The sequence below is a fragment of the Ostrinia nubilalis genome, chromosome 25, assembly GCF_963855985.1.
Source record: "Ostrinia nubilalis chromosome 25, ilOstNubi1.1, whole genome shotgun sequence".
Lineage (NCBI taxonomy): Eukaryota > Metazoa > Arthropoda > Insecta > Lepidoptera > Crambidae > Ostrinia > Ostrinia nubilalis.
Genome location: NC_087112.1, coordinates 10,230,370 through 10,250,708, shown reverse-complemented (window position 1 = coordinate 10,250,708; position 20,339 = coordinate 10,230,370). Strand labels below are relative to the sequence as shown.

The following is a 20,339-nucleotide window of genomic DNA, read 5'->3' as shown; positions in this document are numbered from 1 at the left end:
CTGTGGGAGTGGTTTCCTGCTTCGCGGCGCCTGTTGGAGGTCAGTACAGTTCCTGCTGCATCAGTAGTGACCACCTTCAGGCATCTACGCCACGAGACCAGGACTAGGGAGATGCTGGCTGCTGCTTCACCGGTCATTATGGTTTCCTGCTTCGCGGCGCCTGTCGGAGGTCAGTACAGTTCCTGCTGCATCAGTAGTGACCACCTTCAGGCATCTACGCCACGAGGAGATGCTGGCTGCTGCCTGTGCTGTGGGAGTGGCTTCCTGCTTCGCGGCGCCTGTCGGAGGTCAGTACAGTTCCTGCTGCATCAGTAGTGACCACCTTCAGGCATCTACGCCACGAGATGCTGGCTGCTGCCTGTGCTGTGGGAGTGGTTTCCTGCTTCGCGGCGCCTGTTGGAGGTCAGTACAGTTCCTGCTGCATCAGTAGTGACCACCTTCAGGCATCTACGCCACGAGACCAGGACTAGGGAGATGCTGGCTGCTGCTTCACCGGTCATTATGGCTTCCTGCTTCGCGGCGCCTGTCGGAGGTCAGTACAGTTCCTGCTGCATCAGTAGTGACCACCTTCAGGCATCTACGCCACGAGACCAGGACTAGGGAAATGCTGTCTGCTGCTTCACCGGTCATTATGGTTTCCTGCTTCGCGGCGCCTGTCGGAGGTCAGTACAGTTCCTGCTCCATCAGTAGCGACCACCTTCAGGCATCCACGCCACGAGTCCAGGACTAGGTAGATGCTGGCTGCTGCCTGCGCTGTGGGAGTGGCTTCCTGCTTCGCGGCGCCTGTCGGAGGTCAGTACAGTTCCTGCTGCATCAGTAGTGACCACCTTCAGGCATCTACGCCACGAGGAGATGCTGGCTGCTGCCTGTGCTGTGGGAGTGGCTTCCTGCTTCGCGGCGCCTGTCGGAGGTCAGTACGGTTCCTGCTGCATCAGTAGTGACTACCTTCAGGCATCTTCGCCACGAGACCAGGACTAGGGAGATGCTGGCTGCTGCTTCACCGGTCATTATGGCTTCCTGCTTCGCAGCGCCTGTCGGAGGTCAGTACAGTTCCTGCTGCATCAGTAGTGACCACCTTCAGGCATCTACGCCACGAGGAGATGCTGGCTGCTGCCTGTGCTGTGGGAGTGGTTTCCTGCTTCGCGGCGCCTGTCGGAGGTTAGTAACAGTTACCTTACTGCATCTGTTCTGTTTCAGCCAAATGACGTCCACTGCTGGACAAAGGCTTCTCACAAAAATTTCCACAACTACCGGTCCTGCGCTACTCTCATCCAGGTACTTCTGACGGCCTTCATCAGATCGTCAGCATCAGCATCTTTAGCTAATGGTCTATAGTGGCAACGCTCCTCTTGAAGCTGTGACTACCTCCTAAGGCATCTCTTAAGGAAGCCAACAAGTCCACCGAAGCTGTGACTACATCCCAAGGCATCTACGCCAAGGAGTCCATGATGATAGAGATGCTTGCTGCCGCAGCATTAGTCTCTATTGCAAGAACTCTCCAATTTGCGGCAAATAAGAATTTGGTTTACACTCCCCAATCTGGCCAGACTTGGGTACCTGATGTCCCCGTTTTTCTTTAGTCGACGTCCATGGGATAAGTAAGGGGATTCTAATATGCGGGAACTACACGACTAACGGCAAATGATAATCACCATTACGCCATACTGGTTAAAGTTGAGTTTTAAGATAAACATCACGCCATCTTAAAACTTGAGTTATAAGATAAATGGTCTTTTGATCCTCTATGAATTTCTTAGATAGAGGATCGCCAGAAGTAAATGGGAGTATTTTGAAGTGAACTTTTCAGAGTTATCACATGCATTTTGGAAATAATTAATAGCTATCATATTATTTCCGTTCTTCCAGGTGTCCTGTTTTCCATTGAAGTCACAACAACGTACTTCGCAGTGAGGAACTACTGGAGAGGTTTCTTCGCGGCGTGTTGCAGTGCTATTGTGAGTGATAAATGATTTTCATAGTTTTACAAATAGTTTTTCTATGCGATACTAGCACTCAAGTTGTTGTTACCAATGAAATGGAATGGAATGGTGAAGCTAAGCAGCATAATGCAGCATATGAGGCCCGACGGATAAGCAAGCTGAAGTGGCAAAGGGAAAGGCACACAGTACGTAGAACTGACGGCCGATGGGGCAGCAATGTTCTGGAGAGGAGGCCGCGTACCGGAAAACGCAGCGTAGAACGTCCACCCACAAGGTGGACCGACGACCTTATAAAGTTAGTAGGAAGGTGCTGGATGCAGGCCGCTGCCAACCTTAGGGGAGGCCTATGTTTAGCAGTGGAGATCCTATGGCTGAAATGATGACCATGATGAAGCAGCATAAGAAACTCCGTTACTATTTAGTCACCATCTTTTACAATATTATTACTAGAATAGGTATAGATATCAACTATAATTCGTTTCATCCACGAAGACGCGCCCCACCAATTTTTGGTCGGGCGACACGCGAGTTTGATCCTAGCAATCCGAGCGTCATCTGCATTGTAGTGTGCGTGTGTACTCATGGATAATTAGCTGGACCGATAACACTCAAACATTAGCGGAATAATGGTGAGGCGCGTCTTCGTGGATGAAACGATCTATACAGGGTGGAATTTTGTAATGCCACCTGGAGGGAAAGTACTCTTAATATTGTAGATAGAAAAAAAATCTCAAAGAAAACATTCCTTTATTTTTGAAAAGAAATAGAACTGTATTCAAAGATTTCCAAAAATTTGCTTGCCACACCCGGGAATCGAACCAACTAAAATCTGTTAAAAATTACACCCTGTATTTTTATTGCATCGATCGTTAGGGTCAAGTATAAGGATGAAATCTTTCTAACAAACTTGATAAATCAAATGAAAGGAAATCCATAAAATCTTAAATTATATTAATCATGTACAGAAAATTGTATGGTATGGTAGTGAATTTTCGAAAATCTATGAATGCAGTTCTCTTTCTTTTCAAAAATAAAGGAATGTTTTCTTTCAGTAAAATTTTCTATCTGCAGTATTAAGAGTACTTTCCCTCCAGGTGGCATTACAAAATTCCACCCTGTATACCTTGACATTACCTAGAAAATACATAGAAACGACTGTTACTCCCAGATGTTCCGTCTGCTGTCGGTGTGGGCGGGGCAGATGCCGACGGTGAAGCCACTGTTCCCCACCAACCTGCCGCAGGACTTCCCATTTGACCCCCAGGAGTTTGCCGTCTTCGTGCTGCTCGGGTGAGTCACTTTAATAAAGCTTTTGTGTGCAGTTAGCGTTAAATAGTTCGTGACATCCAAAGCAGCAAAAAGCTCGTAACACGTCCGTAACAAGGACGTATTGGAATTAGGTTGTGTTGTCAACTTTTTAGCCATTTTGGATGTCACGCTGACTGTAAGCTTCAGCATCTGAAGCTAAACACTGGAGTGTCGTTGTAAATGTTTTTATTTTGCAACAAAGTCCGATTTGTTGTTGCAGGAATATGTTCTAGATATTTTATAGGGATGGTGGAAGATTGAAATTACAAATAATACATAATTTTTAACTTTCTTCACTTTATTCTAGCTCAAAAACCGTGATAGTTTTTAATTTGTCCTAATAATGCCACACGTGCAATGTTATAAAACGTTCAGGGCAAAGCCACTTGCGTTGTTCAAGTGACTGTGCTAGAAAGAAGAGTTATTTTTGTTTTATTTGTCATGTAATCAGGGCTATCGTATTTATCCCCACCAGTTAGCGTCACTGTAGAGTAAAGTTCTGTCACTAGTAGCTAAGACAGTGACGCCATCTGATGACGCTCAAGCAGTAGGAGAACTATCGCATCACACTCACCAGGATGGCGCCACTGTAGAGGAAGTTTCTGTCACGCACCAGTGGTGTCAACTGTCAAGTATAAAAACGATAGCCCTCATTAACTAACATCGTGTGTTTCCAGTATCGTGTGCGGTCTTCTGGCAGCGCTGTGGGTGTGGCTGCACCGGCAATACGTGCTGTTCATGCGGAATACGCCCACACTAAGCAACTTTCTGCAGAAGAAGTGAGTGTATCTAGTCAACAGGTACCACTTTAGCCGGTTGTCCTACCACCGATGAGAACGTGACTAGCTATCGACTATTTGCAGAAGAAGTGAGTATCTGGTATACAGGGACCACTTTAGACGTTGTCCCACTGACACCACAAAAATACGTCAATTGATTGGTGGTGGCAAATACCCTATTGTGATGTTGCAACTAGACTAATTATACAGGGTGGAATTTTGTAATGCCACCTGTAGGGAAAGTACTCTTAATATTGTAGATAGGAAATTTTTCTCAAAGTTTCTTAGAGAGATTTCATCCTTATACTTAACCCTTACGATCGATGTAATAAAAATACAGGGTGTAATTTTTAACAGATTTTAGTTGGTTCGATTCCCGGGTGTGGCAAGCAAATTTTTGGAAATCTTTGAATGCAGTTCTATTTCTTTTCAAAAATAAAGGAATGTTTTCTTTGAGAAAAAAATTCTATCTACAATATTAAGAGTACTTTCCCTGCAGGTGGCATTACAAAATTCCATCCTGTATATCGTTTCATCCACGAAGACGCGCGGGGTCGAAGGAAGCGCGGGGTGCGGGGAGTTTGACCCGAGCAATCCGAGCGTCACTGTTGGCATTGGCAGCGTTGCAATGAGGGCTATCGTTTTAGCGCTCACCAGTTAGCGCCACTGTAGAGTAAGGTCCTGTCACTTGCTAGTAGCGAAGACAGTGGCACCAACTGGTGAGCGCTAAAGTGGTAGGAGGACTATCGCATTTGCACTCATCAAGATGGCGCCACTGTAGAGTAAAGTCCTGTCAATCGCCAGGGGTGCCAACTGTTGAGTATAAAAACGATAGCCCTCATTGGATAGTTGTCCGTGTGTGCGCGCGTACTACAGTGATGATGCTCGTCTTCGTGGATGAAACGATCTATATTTTTATTTTATTTTTTATATTTTATTGTTAAGAAAACAAACAGCATTCTATAACACATATAGAGTTACCAATTAAACTTCACATTTGCCAAAATAGTTTTCACAAATAGTTTATACATAGGTATCGTTTATAAAAATTGAGTAAACAGAAACAGAAAAAGAAAATAAACTTTTTTTAGATGCTATGTTAAATACAGTATTATAACTTGGCAATTAATTAAAACTCGAAATAATCGCATCGTTGTTAAAACAGTAAATAGTTAGGTAATTACTGTTTTAACAACGACCTAAAGGACAATGGGCAAAATGGTACCCGGCTCCAATAGATATGCTTCTAGTGTCGTTTGAAAGGTCTTACCAAGACGAACAACTTTTACTATGGCCACCAGCCTCAGATCTGGTTGTGTTCGAAGATAAACATACTTTTTAACAAAATAGTACCCGGCTCCAATAGTTATGTTTGTAGTGTCATTTGAAAGGTCTTACCAAGACGAACAACATTTACTATGGCCACCAGCCTCAGATCTGGTTGCGTTCGAAGATAAACATACTTTTTGTGTAACCGAAGTATCATACGTGTCCATCGTATGGTACTTAGGTTGTGCGAGGCATGAAGTGTTTACTGCTCCAGCATCCTTCCTTAACTGTATAATTATTAATACGGATAATTGTGAAATAAATATTTTTATTTGAAGAACTACCCCCTTATATACACCTAGGATAAACCTTGGATTAAAATGACATTTCCATACCAAATGACAATTTAAGTAGGTTAGAGTTTTATTACTTCCTAAGGGTTTTATTATGGGTTGCTAAAGCGAATAAACCCACAAGACCCAATAAGTCCACCCACAAGATGGACCGACGACCTTATAAAGGTAGCGGGAAGGCGCTGGATGCAGGCCGCTACCAACCGGCCATTGTGGAAATCATTCGGGGAGGCCTATGTTCAACTAGACGTTCTATGGCTAAAATGATCATGATGATGATGATGAAAGCGAATAAAGGGCTAATAGCTTGGGTAGTTCATCGTAGGTATAATCCTTTCCTTTTGAATGTTTATTTTAGTTATATTAATAGATTCTAGTCATAGTACATACTCGTATACATGGATGATTGTGTTATACTTTCATATAATACTTAGTGGAATTACTGCTTTCAAAACGTGAATTAGAACTGGCCCCATAGCAGGCATTTTTCTACATCTAAAGGCCTTTTGAAATATATATTGGTTATGGCTATTGGAGCGGGTACCACTTTCCATACATTTGTGCCCATCATCCTTTGTTTGGTTTTAGGCTGAAAATATCTAAATGAGAGTATTTGGAGTTATACAATTTCATTGATCTTAGAATAAATCGGTTCATAGCATAATTAGTACGGCAAGAAGAAATGGCAAATGTATCACATGACCTCATGTTCGCTCTCGGACATCGCTACAAAACCTTACTCAAAAGGTAGGGCGAGTCAACATAGCCATTAACAACTTTGTACAATAAAAGTTGATCGCAGTGTTCTCTTCGCAAAGCAAGAGACACAACGCAAAAAAATACAACAAACAAGCTATAAAATTGTGTGTGTTAAAAGTGTTTGCAAATAATCGATTTATCTTTTTATCTATCTATCCGCAGCCGGTTCATCTACCCGGGCTTCATGACGCTGGTGGTGATGTCCATCCTGTTCCCGCCGGGCATCGGCAAGTACATGGCGGCCGACCTCGGCAACCAGGAGCAGGTATGTAATATACCTAACATGTGAAAGTTATTTATTCTTAATATATTTCTTCTTTTGTTTTGACCCTAGAATGGGGTGGAGGGTTAATAACCTAAGATACAGAATTTTTCTAATTCAGGTATTAGCCCGTCATAGTCCTACTGAGAGACCAACTATATTGTGTACGTACCAAACTTGCTTACATTGTAATACTGCGAGATTTTTTTTTGTCCTACCTTCATCGTACCTAGTTTTTTAAGTTTACCTATTGCACTGTAAATTGACTATGGTGAGAATAAAGGTTATTTATTTATTATTATATTATATTATTTATTTGAAACAAGAAAAATGTTTTTGGAAACTGTAACCCGATTCCGGAATTCAAATCGGTCGTCTCTTTCGGCTCAGATAAGTGCGCGTTCAGTTCACCTAAAAATGTAGCCGGGCCATAATAACGAACAAATCGAGTGATACTTTATTGCTCAAAATTGGATGAATAGTTCATATGATTCGGAGGAACATACAGGGTGTCCCAGAATGGGTGAATCAAACTGCTACGGGAGGTAGCTCTACTAATGTACTATCCCTAAAAATATGAAAAAAAAATAAAGCGCATAAGGAAAAGTGAAAATAAATCAGCTTTGCCTAAGTATCTGGCTATAAATTGCTGCGTTTGGAGTTTATTTGTACTTTTTTCTTACTAATATTAATTGTACATGATCGCTTCGTTTATCTGTAAACGAAATTTGGAAATAATGACTAGATTTCGAGTTTAGATCACCTTATTTTTAAAAAAAATCCGTACTCAAAAATTTTTTTTTTCATATTTTTTAGGGATAGTACATTAGTAGAGCTACCTCCCCTATCAGTTTGATTCACCCATTCTGGGACACCCTGTATATATCATATCTTCGTTATCATAAAAATGCGTCTGGTGTGGACGTATCATAACCTATCCTGGGTCAAGGGGTAGCTCATGCAATAACCTTTGCTGCGATGACGTAGTGCAATTGAAAATTTCGACGAGCTTATCCTATGCCTCAGTAACTCTGCAGTCAAATGTCAGGTTCGAATGAAATCCACGACGTTCTATTCGCACCTGCGATAATCGATTATTTCAGGTTTCTAAGAAACTTTGCTGTCATTTATTTTATTTCTTTATTTGGCTAAAAAACAGTATTGAAGTATAGTGATCATCATCATCAATTCAGTCATAGGACATCCGCTGCTGAACATAGGCCTCCCCCAATGACTTCCACATCGCCCGGTTGGTAGCGGCCTGCGTCCAGCGCCTTCCCTGATAAAGGTAGCACTTTATCAGGTCGTCGGTCCACCTTGTGGGTGGACGTCCCACGCTGCAGTGAAGTATAGTAAATATTACACCATTATTAACTAGTTTGAACACCAGCATCATTTACCACAGCTTAGATAAAACCGTTAAACTTGTGTTGAGAGTGGTCGTAAATGAATGCTTATTACGTTTTCTTTTCTTTTGTGTACAGGTGCTGTCTCTATTTGCCAACTTCACGTGGGGCGACGATCTATCGGCGGCGCAAGCGGCAGTTGTGGCTCACTGGCGAACACCCGAGCTCGGCTACTATGGATGCCTCGTTGTTTACTTCCTCTCTGTCGTAAGTCATCATCATTTACGCCACAGGACGTGCTTCTAAAGCCTGGTCCGTGAGCACGCAGAATTTTGTCCAATGACCCCAAGCTACCCATCCTTATCGCTCGCGCGTAATTATATTGCTGTCGCGACTGTGCGACGCGCGCCCGCAGTGAGTGTGCGAGCGCGACAGCAACATAATTACGCGCGAGCGATAAGGATGGGTAGCTTGGGGTCATTGGACAAAATTCTACGTACTCACGGACCAGGCTTTACATCCTCCTACTTCTATGAAGTCGTCTCACACTGTGCTTTCGTAAGTAGCGAGCAAAAATACAGTCGCGACTAGCAAGCAAGCACAGTGGCTCACTGGAGAACAGTAAGTCATCATCATTTATGCCACAGGACGTCCATCTAGCACTTTCCTACTACTTATATGAGGCCTACGAAGCCACAAGGTAGGCTTTCTTTATATACAAAAGCCAGTTGAGGAAACACTGTTCTTGCTTTTACTCCGTCGTCGTCAAAGAAAGAAGAAGAACGACATTGTGGGTTGAAGTAATATTATTGAATAAAGAACTAAGCGCGTTGACAGCACTTCGACAGCATGTGGACTAGGGATGTTATGGATATGTAGTTTCGGTTATGGATACGGTTACGGATATAGGAATTATATTATACCGGATATCCATAACATCCCTGATGTAGACAGCTAGCCGCTAACTCAGTTACAGGCTACAGTTACATACTTTGATAGCAAATTGTCGTAGAGCCCCTAATCGTATTTTTCGAACCATCATGCTTTCGAAACTTCATGATTTTAATGCTCCATCTTTTGTGATAAAATACATGTTGTAAATATTTTGTAGATACGTACTTTATTCAACAAAAACCACATTCATTCATTAGTCACGTCGAAATAAAAAGTAATTCACGTCGTTTCTTGTACTTGGTACATGTAAAGATATTAATTAGGTTAATAGAGTACCAATGCAGCAATAATATAAACGTGACAGTAAACAAAACAATAGACCAACTGCATAAACAGTTGATGTTGCAAGTACGAGTGCAGTCACCGACACATACATTTTTAATGCAAAATCGCACTTATCACAACTGAATATGACCCTATTGTGTGTAACTTGATGTGCAGCCAGTAGGTACTATAGTATGTGGTATGTCAATTGGCCGTTTTAACCACAAGACGAGGTGGCCGAGAGGTTAAGGCGTTGGACTGCTAATCCAATGTGCTCTGCACGCGTGGGTTCGAATCCCATCCTCGTCGGACATTTTGTTTTCGAAGGACCAAATTATTATATGGGGGTAGATAGATATTTCATAAAAAGAAATAAATATTTAATTAGCTGTAATTAACGTACAATTTTTTGTGGTAACATTTTGATTTTTTATTTGATAGAATTTGAAATAATTGAATCTTTTCTAGACTATACTTTTTAACCACATTTATATCCTATTGACTAGCCTTGTTGTAACACCTTCCTGATTCTAGTTCATAAAAAGAGAAAAGAATATAATTTGAGACCCCCTTGAAGACCAAAATACTTACGTCAAACATTGGACTAAAAAAATTGGTTGAAATGAAGCTGATTATACTTTTAGGTTTCAAGAACATTTATTTCTCATTAAAAACCTTACAGTCTCTTGCATGAGAAATTAACAAATTTTATGTAGGTAGGTAATTCACAAGTTGTCCAATAGCTAGAACAAGCAGATGTACTTCTGCGGGAACCGTCCTAATTCATATTTGAATTTGATAATTTTATAGTTTCAAACCACAACAACAGACTAAAAACACAAGTAAATTTTAATGTATTAAGTAATCCGGCTAGTTAAAGCTACTGTGTATAATTACAATTAATTATAGTATGGTTGTGTTGTCGGTAGGTAAGTAGCATCTGTGCAAACATAATAAGCTGGTAATTTGTATGATACGTCCTATTTCGTGACATTGCGCATGCGATAGTATGGCCGATATGAACGACTATAGGAATAATTTCTTATAATTTACTACAATTGCGTTTGAACATTTAAATTAAGATTAGGTAAGGTTAAGTAAATTTATTTTAACTGAATTCTTCGAATACCTTTAGTAAAAATAAAGATATTCGAAGAATTTTGCTTACATTCTGTAAAATCTTGAAAAAAAAAATTATAATTTGTTTTGAAGACTTATTAACGAACTTAAATTATGTATTGCTATTACTAAATTATATATCAGCGACTTTAGTTCGTTTACGGATTTCCTCATTTCTGATTCGATCTCGCAAAGAAACACCAAGCATAGCCCTCTCCATAGCACGCAGTGTAACTTTGAGCTTCTGTATAAGGCTGTATGTATATTAATGAATGATTTTTATTCCGCAGTTCTTCCTGAGCATGGTATCGTGCACGCTGCCAGTGCCGGCCGGCATATTCGTGCCCGCCTTCAAGATGGGCGCGGCGCTGGGCCGGCTGACGGGCGAGCTCATGCACTACTTCTGTCCGCTAGGGGTCGCCTACGGAGGGCACATACAGAAGATCCTGCCTGGTGAGATATACTAGAATTGGTGCTATGGGACAAATTTTGGCAATGCCAGATTTTGTATGGAAGGTGGCGTCTTTTTTTTTTTGCGCGGCCATCGACCAAACTTTGTTTTTTTATTACAAAATAGTGTAATAAACCAAACTTACTATGACATGTATACCTCTAAACTCAGTCTGAACTGAGTTACGAGCGTTAGAAGTTTGATGATTTACATACTAGATTTGCTTTTTGCGCGCAAGTTTTGTAAGAAATTGCAACAAAATATTGCGCTATTTTTTATTGCGCTGATTCTACTCCACACTGATGTCTGGAGCCTTTAATGGATGGTATTGTTTGTTTACACATACAATGTCACTATTTTAGTATCCAAAAACATTGTTTAAAAAAAAAAAAAAGACGCCAATTTCCGGCATTGTCTTTTGACCTTCACTGGTTGGGTTTTTATTGGCGGACAAGCTGTAGATCCTGGTTACACAGCATTACAGGAGTGGGCGTATCCAGCTTTTGAGTCAGGTGCGTTTTTGACCCACACAAAGCGGGCAACTTTGGCGAGAATATTGGTTATGGCCACAAAATTTGTGTGTCTCTATATTAGCTGACGATCTATCATTGGTTCCCAAACTTATATAAGACACGCCCCCCTTTGATCATACAACCCCCCCCCCCCTTCTCCAGTCAAGATTATTTATTGGTCGTATCGAGCAGTCTGGAATGCATTCTCTCAGCGGTCGCAGGTTTTTTATACTAAAGTACACAGATGGCCCGCGCCCCCCTTTATAGTTCTTTGCACCTCCCCTGGGAGGCGCGCCCCCCACTTTGGGAACCAATGCATGCATTACATCTGACTACTAAGGATCGCCTACGACGAGCATATGCAGAAGTTACTACCTGGTAAGATCTACTAGACTCGACGCTGACATAGATCTCGTGAAGAGGTGGAATAGCGTGGGCAGGCCTCCTCTAGGTGGACCGACGATCTGGTAAAGGTCGAGGGAAGAGCTTGGATGCGGGCAGCGTAGGACCGTTCACTATGGAAAACCTTGGGGGAGGGTTTTGTCCAGCAGTGGACGTCATTTGGCTGAAACGAACCATCGAACGAACCACCAAGTTATATTTTATAAACAGGTGTAGTATCTCCTACCTTACCTACAGCTCTTTAGAATACGTCACAGTGTAATTTAAACCCTACTACCACCACTTAAAGTCCTCTTTCCCTTGCAGGAGGGTACGCGACAGTCGGCGCGGCGGCGTTCACGGGCGCCGTCACTCATACTGTATCCACCATCGTCATCGTCAGCGAGATGACGGGGCAGGTCAGTGTGACGTCACAAGCCAGTATGAACCTACTGACTTATGCTTCAACCACACCAACGCGTGTAAAGCCCGGTCTGTGAGCACGTAGAATTTTGTCCAATGACCCCAAGCTACCCATCCTTATCGCTCGCGCGTAATTATATTGCTGTCGCGCTCGCACACGGTCGCACAGTCGCGACAGCAATATAATTACGCGCGAGCGATAAGGATGTGTAGCTTGGGGTCATTGGGCAAAATTCTACGTGCTCGCAGACCAGACTATTGATTGCCATCGCCGGCGCGATCATAGGCCAATGACAGGTCGCCTGGATCGCGCGACCTGTCATTGGCCTATGATCGCGCCGGCGATGGCGATCTGCACGCGTCGGTGTGGTTGAAGCTTAAGTTATCCCATCAAAAACAATACTTGTCAAAAAAACCAAGTCTCGCAACTCAGTTGTTCTACGGTAAAAAGTTGTGAGATCCATGTAATACCAAGTCCAGGCCAGGAAATCTTTAACGTTTTACATAAATTATTGACTTGGCCATCGCACTAAATAATTTAATTTACACGTGTTTTCATGCGATGGCCAAGTCAATATATTTATGTAAAACGTTAAAGATTTCCTGGCCTGGACTTGGTATTACATGGATCTCACAACTTTTTACCGTAGAACAACTGAGTTGCGAGACTTGGTTTTTTTGACAAGTATTGTTTTTGATGGGATCTCATTTCTTTTTGTATTTTGTAGACAGCAGTTATGTATCTAGAAAACTGGACCGAAATTGAAAAATTTTACTCGACTTGGCGTTTGCACTACCGTGCCCCCAAATCTCATTTCTTTTTGTATTTTGTAGACAGCAGTTATGTATCTAGAAAACTGGACCGAAATTGAAAAATTTTACTCGACTTGGCGGTTGCACTACCGTGCCCCCAAATATTTTAGTTTTTCCTTGATTCATACACCAAACACTACTTATATTCCAAATTTGAAGCTTCTAGGTCTGCTAGAAGTGCCTTAGAATTTTGATGATCGGTGAGTCAGTCAGTGAGTGACAAAATGACAAAATTAAGTAACTTTGACCCGTTATAATTCTTAAACTACTGGTTCAAATTAAATGAAATTTTAAATATACTGTGTCTTTACAATGCCTGCATAGCTAATGAAAATTCAGCCTTCTAGTTTTATCCACAACGAAGTTACAGGCGGTCGAAAATGGCCTGAATTGCTTCGAGAAAAGGATGGTACGGCCGTGCCGCTTTTGCTCGACTTGGTGGGGGCACTGCCGTGCCCCCAGATAATTCAGTTGACTTATTTTGTTGAGTGATATTCTTATTCTTGTATCTTGTAGCATCAACAGAAATCACAACTTTTTTGTCACTGTAAGCGACTAGTAATTTCATTATCAGGTCATTTAGTTTTTACTGCAGGAGCACGACCCATTCTTATTCTAGTTTACAAAATGGATGATTTAGCATATTGAATTGAGCCACCCCACTCTTTTCGTGGATGTCGCAAGAGGCAACTTGTGACAAATGTGTGAACATCAAGCCTCCCCAAGCCTTCTGGTCAGCATGGGAAGAATAAAAATTTCTTAATTTGCTTCAAACATGGCATGAGGAAGTTGTTTTTTACAATGTTCTCATGTTGAAGTGTAGATCAAATCCTCTCTTTTTTCCTATCAAACCAAATGGCATTCCTTGCTTGCGGCCTATGTGACGTATCGTGTCGCATAGCGTCGCTTCGTGCTCTTCGCTCACTTACGCCCGTATTCACAAACATTACTATGAGATCTCACTCTCACAGTGCGCGTGGACGCACAGGGTCACACAAGAAACAATCACAGAGCTCTATTCAAGGCTTGCGTTCAATTTGCTGCTTCAACTAAGCAAGCATCGTTTGTGCATATGGGCGTTAGAATAAAGGGTTATCCTCTTTTTGTAAATGACCTGATGTTAACTTTATGTGTCCAGGTCACCCACTTGCTGCCTATCATGGCGGCGGTTCTGTCAGCTAACGCGGTGGCGGCGCTACTGCAGCCGTCCTGCTTCGACAGCATCATCCTCATCAAGAAGCTGCCCTACCTGCCCGACCTGCTGTCCTCGGCCAGCCGTGAGTCATCGTCATCATCATTTCAGCCACAGGACGTCCACTGCTGAACATAGGCCTCCCCCAATGACTTCCACATCGCACGGTTGGTAGCGGGTATCATCAGCATCATCATCATTTCAGCCACAGGACTTCCACTGCTGAACATAGGCCTCCCCCAATGACTTCCACATCGCACGGTTGGTAGCGGGTATCATCATCATCATCATTTCAGCTACTGGACGTCCACTGCTGAACATAGGCCTCCCCCAATGACTTCCACATCGCACGGTTGGTAGCGGGTATCATCATCATCATCATTTCAGCCACAGGACGTCCACTGCTGAACATAGGCCTCCCCCAATGACTTCCACATCGCACGGTTGGTAGCGGGTATCATCAGCATCATCATCATTTCAGCCACAGGACGTCCACTGCTGAACATAGGCCTCCCCCAATGACTTCCACATCGCACGGTTGGTAGCGGGTATCATCATCATCATCATTTCAGCCACTGGACGTCCACTGCTGAACATAGGCCTCCCCCAATGACTTCCACATCGCACGGTTGGTAGCGGGTATCATCATCATCATCATTTCAGCCACAGGACGTCCACTGCTGAACATAGGCCTCCCCCAATGACTTCCACATCGCACGGTTGGTAGCGGGTATCATCAGCATCATCATCATTTCAGCCACAGGACGTCCACTGCTGAACATAGGCCTCCCCCAATTACTTCCACATCGTTGGTAGCTGCCTGCATCCAGCGCCTTCCTGCTGCCTTTATCAAGTCGGTCCACCATAGTTTTTGCTAACAAACAAGATTTTTATTTATTTATACGAGTACCTACACAACAACCACATTTGCAATAGTCTACAACGATACAGCTACACAAATAAAGTGACTATAAAATTAATTTATTGTGCACGCTAAACAAATCTCAATTTGATTTATTACCTCCAGCACAGACACTGCGCTGTTTCTTCGACTACCCGCAAGACGAGGTGGCCGAGAGGTTAAGGCGTTGGACTGCTAATCCAATGTGCTCTGCACGCGTGGGTTCTTGAATATAAAGGTGTGAATTTTAAATTAATATCTCGCTCTATAGTTTTTTTTTATTTGAAAGAGTTTGTGATTTTCCAAAAAAAGGTGTATGCTTAACCATTCTTAATATCTGTCAGAACTGTTGAATATTGTATTTTGCACTTTTAAAAGCACCAACATATATTTAACTACGCTTGCAGATAAATTAAAAAAGGTTATTGCTTACAATAGGATAAATTAAGGAACATAATGACAATAATCTAATCTAAAAAAGAAAACCGGTGTTAACTGACTGGGAAAAGACAAAACTTTGACACCTACATATTTAGGCACTAGATTTAATTTCATTGTTGTACTACTTATTTAAAAATGGCAAACCCACGCCATATAAATGTTGAAATAACTAAAATCTTCCCGACGAGGATGGGATTCGAACCCACGCGTGCAGAGCACATTGGATTAGCAGTCCAACGCCTTAACCACTCGGCCACCTCGTCTTGCGGGTAGTAGGGGAAATACTGCAGTCTCTATGGTGTGAGTAATAAATCACATCGCGATATGCATTTAAGTGCACATTAAGAATTGAATTTGTTATTTATTTAGGTGTAATATTGCAGTATAGTGTGCTATTGCAGGCATTTTACTGCATTACAACTCCTTTAAAAGTATTGTCAGACAGAAACGTACTTTGGTGTAAAATTCACGTATCTTACAAATTTTGTGTTCGAATATGAAATGAATGAATGAAAGGTCACTCATATTATGCCATGCCCTAATTAGTCCTGAAGCCTAGAAGGATCTAGAAAGATCGCTAGTTCAATCCTCGTCGATCACTGGTCAATTTTAGTACACTCAATTCTAATGCAGGCATAAAGTTTTAGGATCGACAAATCGCTGATTTAAAAATTTTGATCCCGGTGTCAACATAGCAATTAAAGTATTTTTTAATGTTTTCTAATTTAATTAATGGAATACGAGTACTTACACTTATACACGTCATATCCAAATAAATCTGCATGTTTTAAAAATCAGATTCTAACTTATTTTCCAATAAATCAAGCTTGTTTGAAATTGGAACCTGGAACAAAATGTCCCGACGAGGATGGGATTCGAACCCACGCGTGCAGAGCACATTGGATTAGCAGTCCAACGCCTTAACCTCTCGGCCACCTCGTCTCATACGCATGGGGGCTAAATACACCCAACACATGCAAAGGCTGTGTTTTATTTACTTTTTATTATTGTTTTATTTCTTTTTGCTGCTGCTGTTAAGTCTCTATCGACTAGTGGATTAATACAAGGAGCATAGTAATGATTCTGTCTAGTAGTATAACTAATATCGAGACACTTTTTCTTTAGAATCTCTTGCAGTCTCAATTTGTTTAAAAGCGTTCTCTTTCTATTCATTAAAATGCATAATTAACCTCGAGGGTATCAGAATTAGATACAAAATTTTCTAGTGGGTTTCGTGAGACTGTCCCTGTCAAAAGGCACAAACAAAGGGCAGTAAACCCTTACGAGTCGGGAAATATCTCAAAACAATCTGAAACTTTATAACAGAAAGTACACTTGCGAGCAAAAGTATGGAATCACTTACATGAAGTTGTTTCCACGCGATCTTGTGAACTAACGAACTTGTTAGTAACAAAAAAGTGGCACCATTTTAAAGATTAAACTTTTAACTTTAAATTGATATCAAATTCAATTTAATTACACCAGTATTTAAAAAGATATCCCGGCTGATGTTAGGAAGTAAGGAAAAAGACATGTATCAACTGTTTGATACGTCGCTAGTTGCGGCCTATTTACCCCCTATAAAAGCACGTGTTTTCGGATTTTTGCTTTCACACGTTGATCCTTACACATCTACGCTTCTTTTGACACTTTTCCTGGGATTCTACACCTTCAGAAGCAGCACAAATCGTTGCACTATTGCAAGAAGGGCTCAGCCAGCGGGCTGTCGCACGTCAGCTCCACATAAGCCAGTCCTGGGTTTCTAAAGTTTTAAGACGCTTTCGGGAGACTGGTGGCTTTATCCCGAGACCAAGTTCTGAACAGCGCCGGTGCACATCGCAGAGGGATGACCGTTTTGTCATGTCAAACTCCCTATGAAATCGTTATTTGACTAATATCGACGTCCAGCAAGAGCTCAGAAATGTTCGTAGGATAGCTGTTAGCGAGTGGACAGTTCGTCTAAGATATGAGCAATAGAATTTGACTCCAAAAAGGTCTGCCACAGGCTCGAAACTGACGGCAGGTCACCGACTAGCACGCTTTCAATTAGCTAGCACTTATTTTGATGGGAAGGCGAGTAATGGAGGCGAGTTTTGTTCTCCGATGAATGCAGACTGTGTTTGCAGTGCAGCAGTCGAAGAGGTCGGGTCTATAGGCGGCCTGGGGAGAGATTTGTGTAGTGCTGGTTCGCTGAAACAGTGGCTTATAGGGGTGGCTTGCTCGACTTCCCATCGAGAAGTGTACGAGCAAATTGAAAGCGTGCTTATCGGTGGCCTGCCGTCAGTTTCGAGCCCGTGGCAGGCCTTTTTGGAGTCAAATTCTATTGCTTATATCTTAGACGAACTGTCCACTTGCTAACATCTATCCTACGAACATTTCTGAGCTCTTGCTGGATGTCGATACCAGTCAAATGATGATTTTATAGAGAGGTTGACATGAAAAAACGGTCATCCCTCTGCGATGTGCACCAGCGCTGTTCAGAACTTGGTCTCGGGATAAAGCCACCAGTCTCCCGAAAGCGTCTTAAAACTTTCGAAACCCAGGACTGGCTTATGTGGAGCTGACGTGCAACAGCCCGCTGGCTGAGCTCTTCTTGCAATAATGCAACGATTTGTGCTGCTTCTGAAGGTGTAGAATCCCAGGAAAAGTGTCAAAAGAAGCGGAGATGTGTAAGGATCAACGTGTGAAAGCAAAATCCGAAAGCACGTGCTTTTATAGGGGGTAAATAGGCCGCAACTCGCGACGTATCAAAGAGTTGATACATGTCTTTTTCCTTACTTCTTCACATTAGCCGGGATATCTTTTTAAATACTGATGTGATTTAAATGAATTTGGTATCAATTTAAAGTTAAAAGTTTAATCTTTAAAATGGTGTCACTTTTTTTGTTACTAACAAATTCGTAAGTACACAAGATCGCGTGGAAACAACATCATGTAAGTGATTCCATACTTTTGCTCGCGAGTGTATAATAAATCAAAGCAATACATTATTTATGCGTTTTTAATTCCCCAGGCATGTACGACATCTGTGTGGAAGATTTCATGGTGCGTGACGTGAAGTACATCTGGAACCGCATGACCTTCCAGCAGTTAAAGGACCTGCTCAAAGAGAACAAGGTAACCATCATAATCATCATTTCAGCCATAGGACGTCCACTGCTGGACATAGGCCTCCCCTAATGATTACAGCAGGGGCAGCAAGGTTTTGGACTGGAGGCCGCGTACCTGAAAACGCAGCGTGCGACGTCCACCCGCAAGGTGTACCGACGACATAAAAGTAGTAGGAAGGTGCTGGATGCAGGCCGCTACCAATCGAACAACATGGAAATCATTGGGGGAGGCCTATGGTTGAAATGATGATGAATGATTTCCGTAAAAATCGTTACCAACCGGTAAATGCCGGTAAGTACCACCGGTGAGAGATCGTTGGTCCACCTTGTGAGTGGACTTCCTTTCGCTTTCTGGTACGCAGCCTCCACTCCAGAACCTTGCTGCTCCATCAGCCGTCAGTTCTGCTGTTTCAGCATTGTTCTCTTGAAACAGCGGTAGGGCTTAACTGGGACGTATAAAGGCTCCTTCTTATCTACAGTGGAGAATCTATTTTTAAAAGCTTTAACGCGTGGAACCCTAATTGGCATGAGACCGTGATAACAATTGATTTACTATTTTTCTCGATCTGGTGGTGCTTGAAGGATAAATAAATCATTTTATGACTTGATTGCAGACAATCAAGAGCTTCCCCTTAGTGGACAGCCCAGCATCAATGGTACTCCTCGGCTCCATCCACCGCTGGGAGCTGGTTAAAGTGATCGAGCGGCAGGTGGGCCGCGAGCGCAGGCTGCAGGTCGCCGCGCTCTGGCTGCGGGAGGCCGAGCTCCGGAGGAGGGATGAAGAGGCTTCTAGGAGGGGCAGGAGACCTTCCAGGTTTGAGGTGAGTGACGTCACAGCTCCTGCAGGTACCCATCTGTTAAGGATCAAGAGAATTTTAAGAGGGGAGAGACGCGGAAGCTTCTAGGAAGGGCAAGAGACCTTCCAGGTTCGAGATGAGAGTTCCTGTAGGTCCTGTGATACGACTGAGAGACGAAGACGCCTCCAGGAGAGGCATTAGGTCGCCAAGACGGGTAGGAGACCTTCAAAAGTGGCAAGAAGCATCCAGGAAAAGCAAGAAAGGGGCAGGAGACCTTCTAGATTCGAGATAAAAGCTTCTGCAGGTCCTGTGATATGGCTGATAAACGAGGACGCCTCCAGGAGAGACATTAGGTCGCCAAGACGAGTAGGAGACCTTCAAAAGTGGCAGGAGGCATCCAGGAGTAGCAAGAGTCCGGCAGGAAGCAACCAGGAGAGATAGTAGACCGCCAAGAGAAGCAGGAGGATTCTGGTAGTCTTCAGAAGGACCAGGAGGCCTTCAGAAAAGACAGTAGGCTTCCAGGACGAGCAGAAGACCTTCAAGGAGGGCAGGAGACCCTCCAGGTTCGATGTGAGGTTTCTCCAGGTCCCGCTGAACTCCATCCACCGCTGGGAGCTGGTGAAGGTGATCGAGCGGCAGGTGGGCCGCGAGCGCAGGCTGCAGGTCGCCGCGCTCTGGCTGCGGGAGGCCGAGCTCCGGAGGAGGGACGAGGAGGCTTCCAGGAGGGGCAGGAGGCCTTCCCGGTTTGAGGTAAGAACTTCTACAGGTTCTGTAATATGACTGAGAGACCAGGATGTCTCCAGAAGTAGCAAGAGCGCTCTAGAAGTGGCAGGACACCTCTAGATGCAGCGAGGAGACTTCCAGGAAAATCTGTAGGTCCTGTGATATGACTGATAGACGAGGATGTCTCCAGAAGTAGCTAGAGCGCTCTAGAGGAGGCAGTAGGCCGCCAGAAGGAGCAAGAG

General features: G+C 43.1%; 1 protein-coding gene and 3 non-coding genes across 4 annotated transcripts in view; 2 read left to right on the top strand and 2 right to left on the bottom strand.

Annotated features, from left to right (window-relative positions):
* The window catches only part of LOC135084164 (chloride channel protein 2), a 97,290-nt gene that overhangs the window by 61,799 nt on the left and 15,152 nt on the right, over positions 1–20,339 (top strand). Inside the window, exons 7-16 of the mRNA XM_063978908.1 lie at positions 1,867–1,955; positions 3,109–3,230; positions 3,926–4,027; positions 6,571–6,673; positions 8,155–8,283; positions 10,644–10,806; positions 12,025–12,116; positions 14,072–14,210; positions 18,481–18,584; positions 19,192–19,398. Coding sequence (XP_063834978.1) covers positions 1,867–1,955; positions 3,109–3,230; positions 3,926–4,027; positions 6,571–6,673; positions 8,155–8,283; positions 10,644–10,806; positions 12,025–12,116; positions 14,072–14,210; positions 18,481–18,584; positions 19,192–19,398 — 1,250 coding nt within the window. The remainder of the gene's footprint in view (positions 1–1,866; positions 1,956–3,108; positions 3,231–3,925; positions 4,028–6,570; positions 6,674–8,154; positions 8,284–10,643; positions 10,807–12,024; positions 12,117–14,071; positions 14,211–18,480; positions 18,585–19,191; positions 19,399–20,339) is intronic.
* Trnas-gcu (transfer RNA serine (anticodon GCU)) lies at positions 9,462–9,543 on the top strand. The gene has a single exon. It is a non-coding gene; the product is annotated as a tRNA-Ser (tRNA).
* On the bottom strand, positions 15,649–15,730 carry Trnas-gcu (transfer RNA serine (anticodon GCU)). Its single transcript has one exon. It is a non-coding gene; the product is annotated as a tRNA-Ser (tRNA).
* Positions 16,328–16,409, bottom strand: Trnas-gcu (transfer RNA serine (anticodon GCU)). Its single transcript has one exon. It is a non-coding gene; the product is annotated as a tRNA-Ser (tRNA).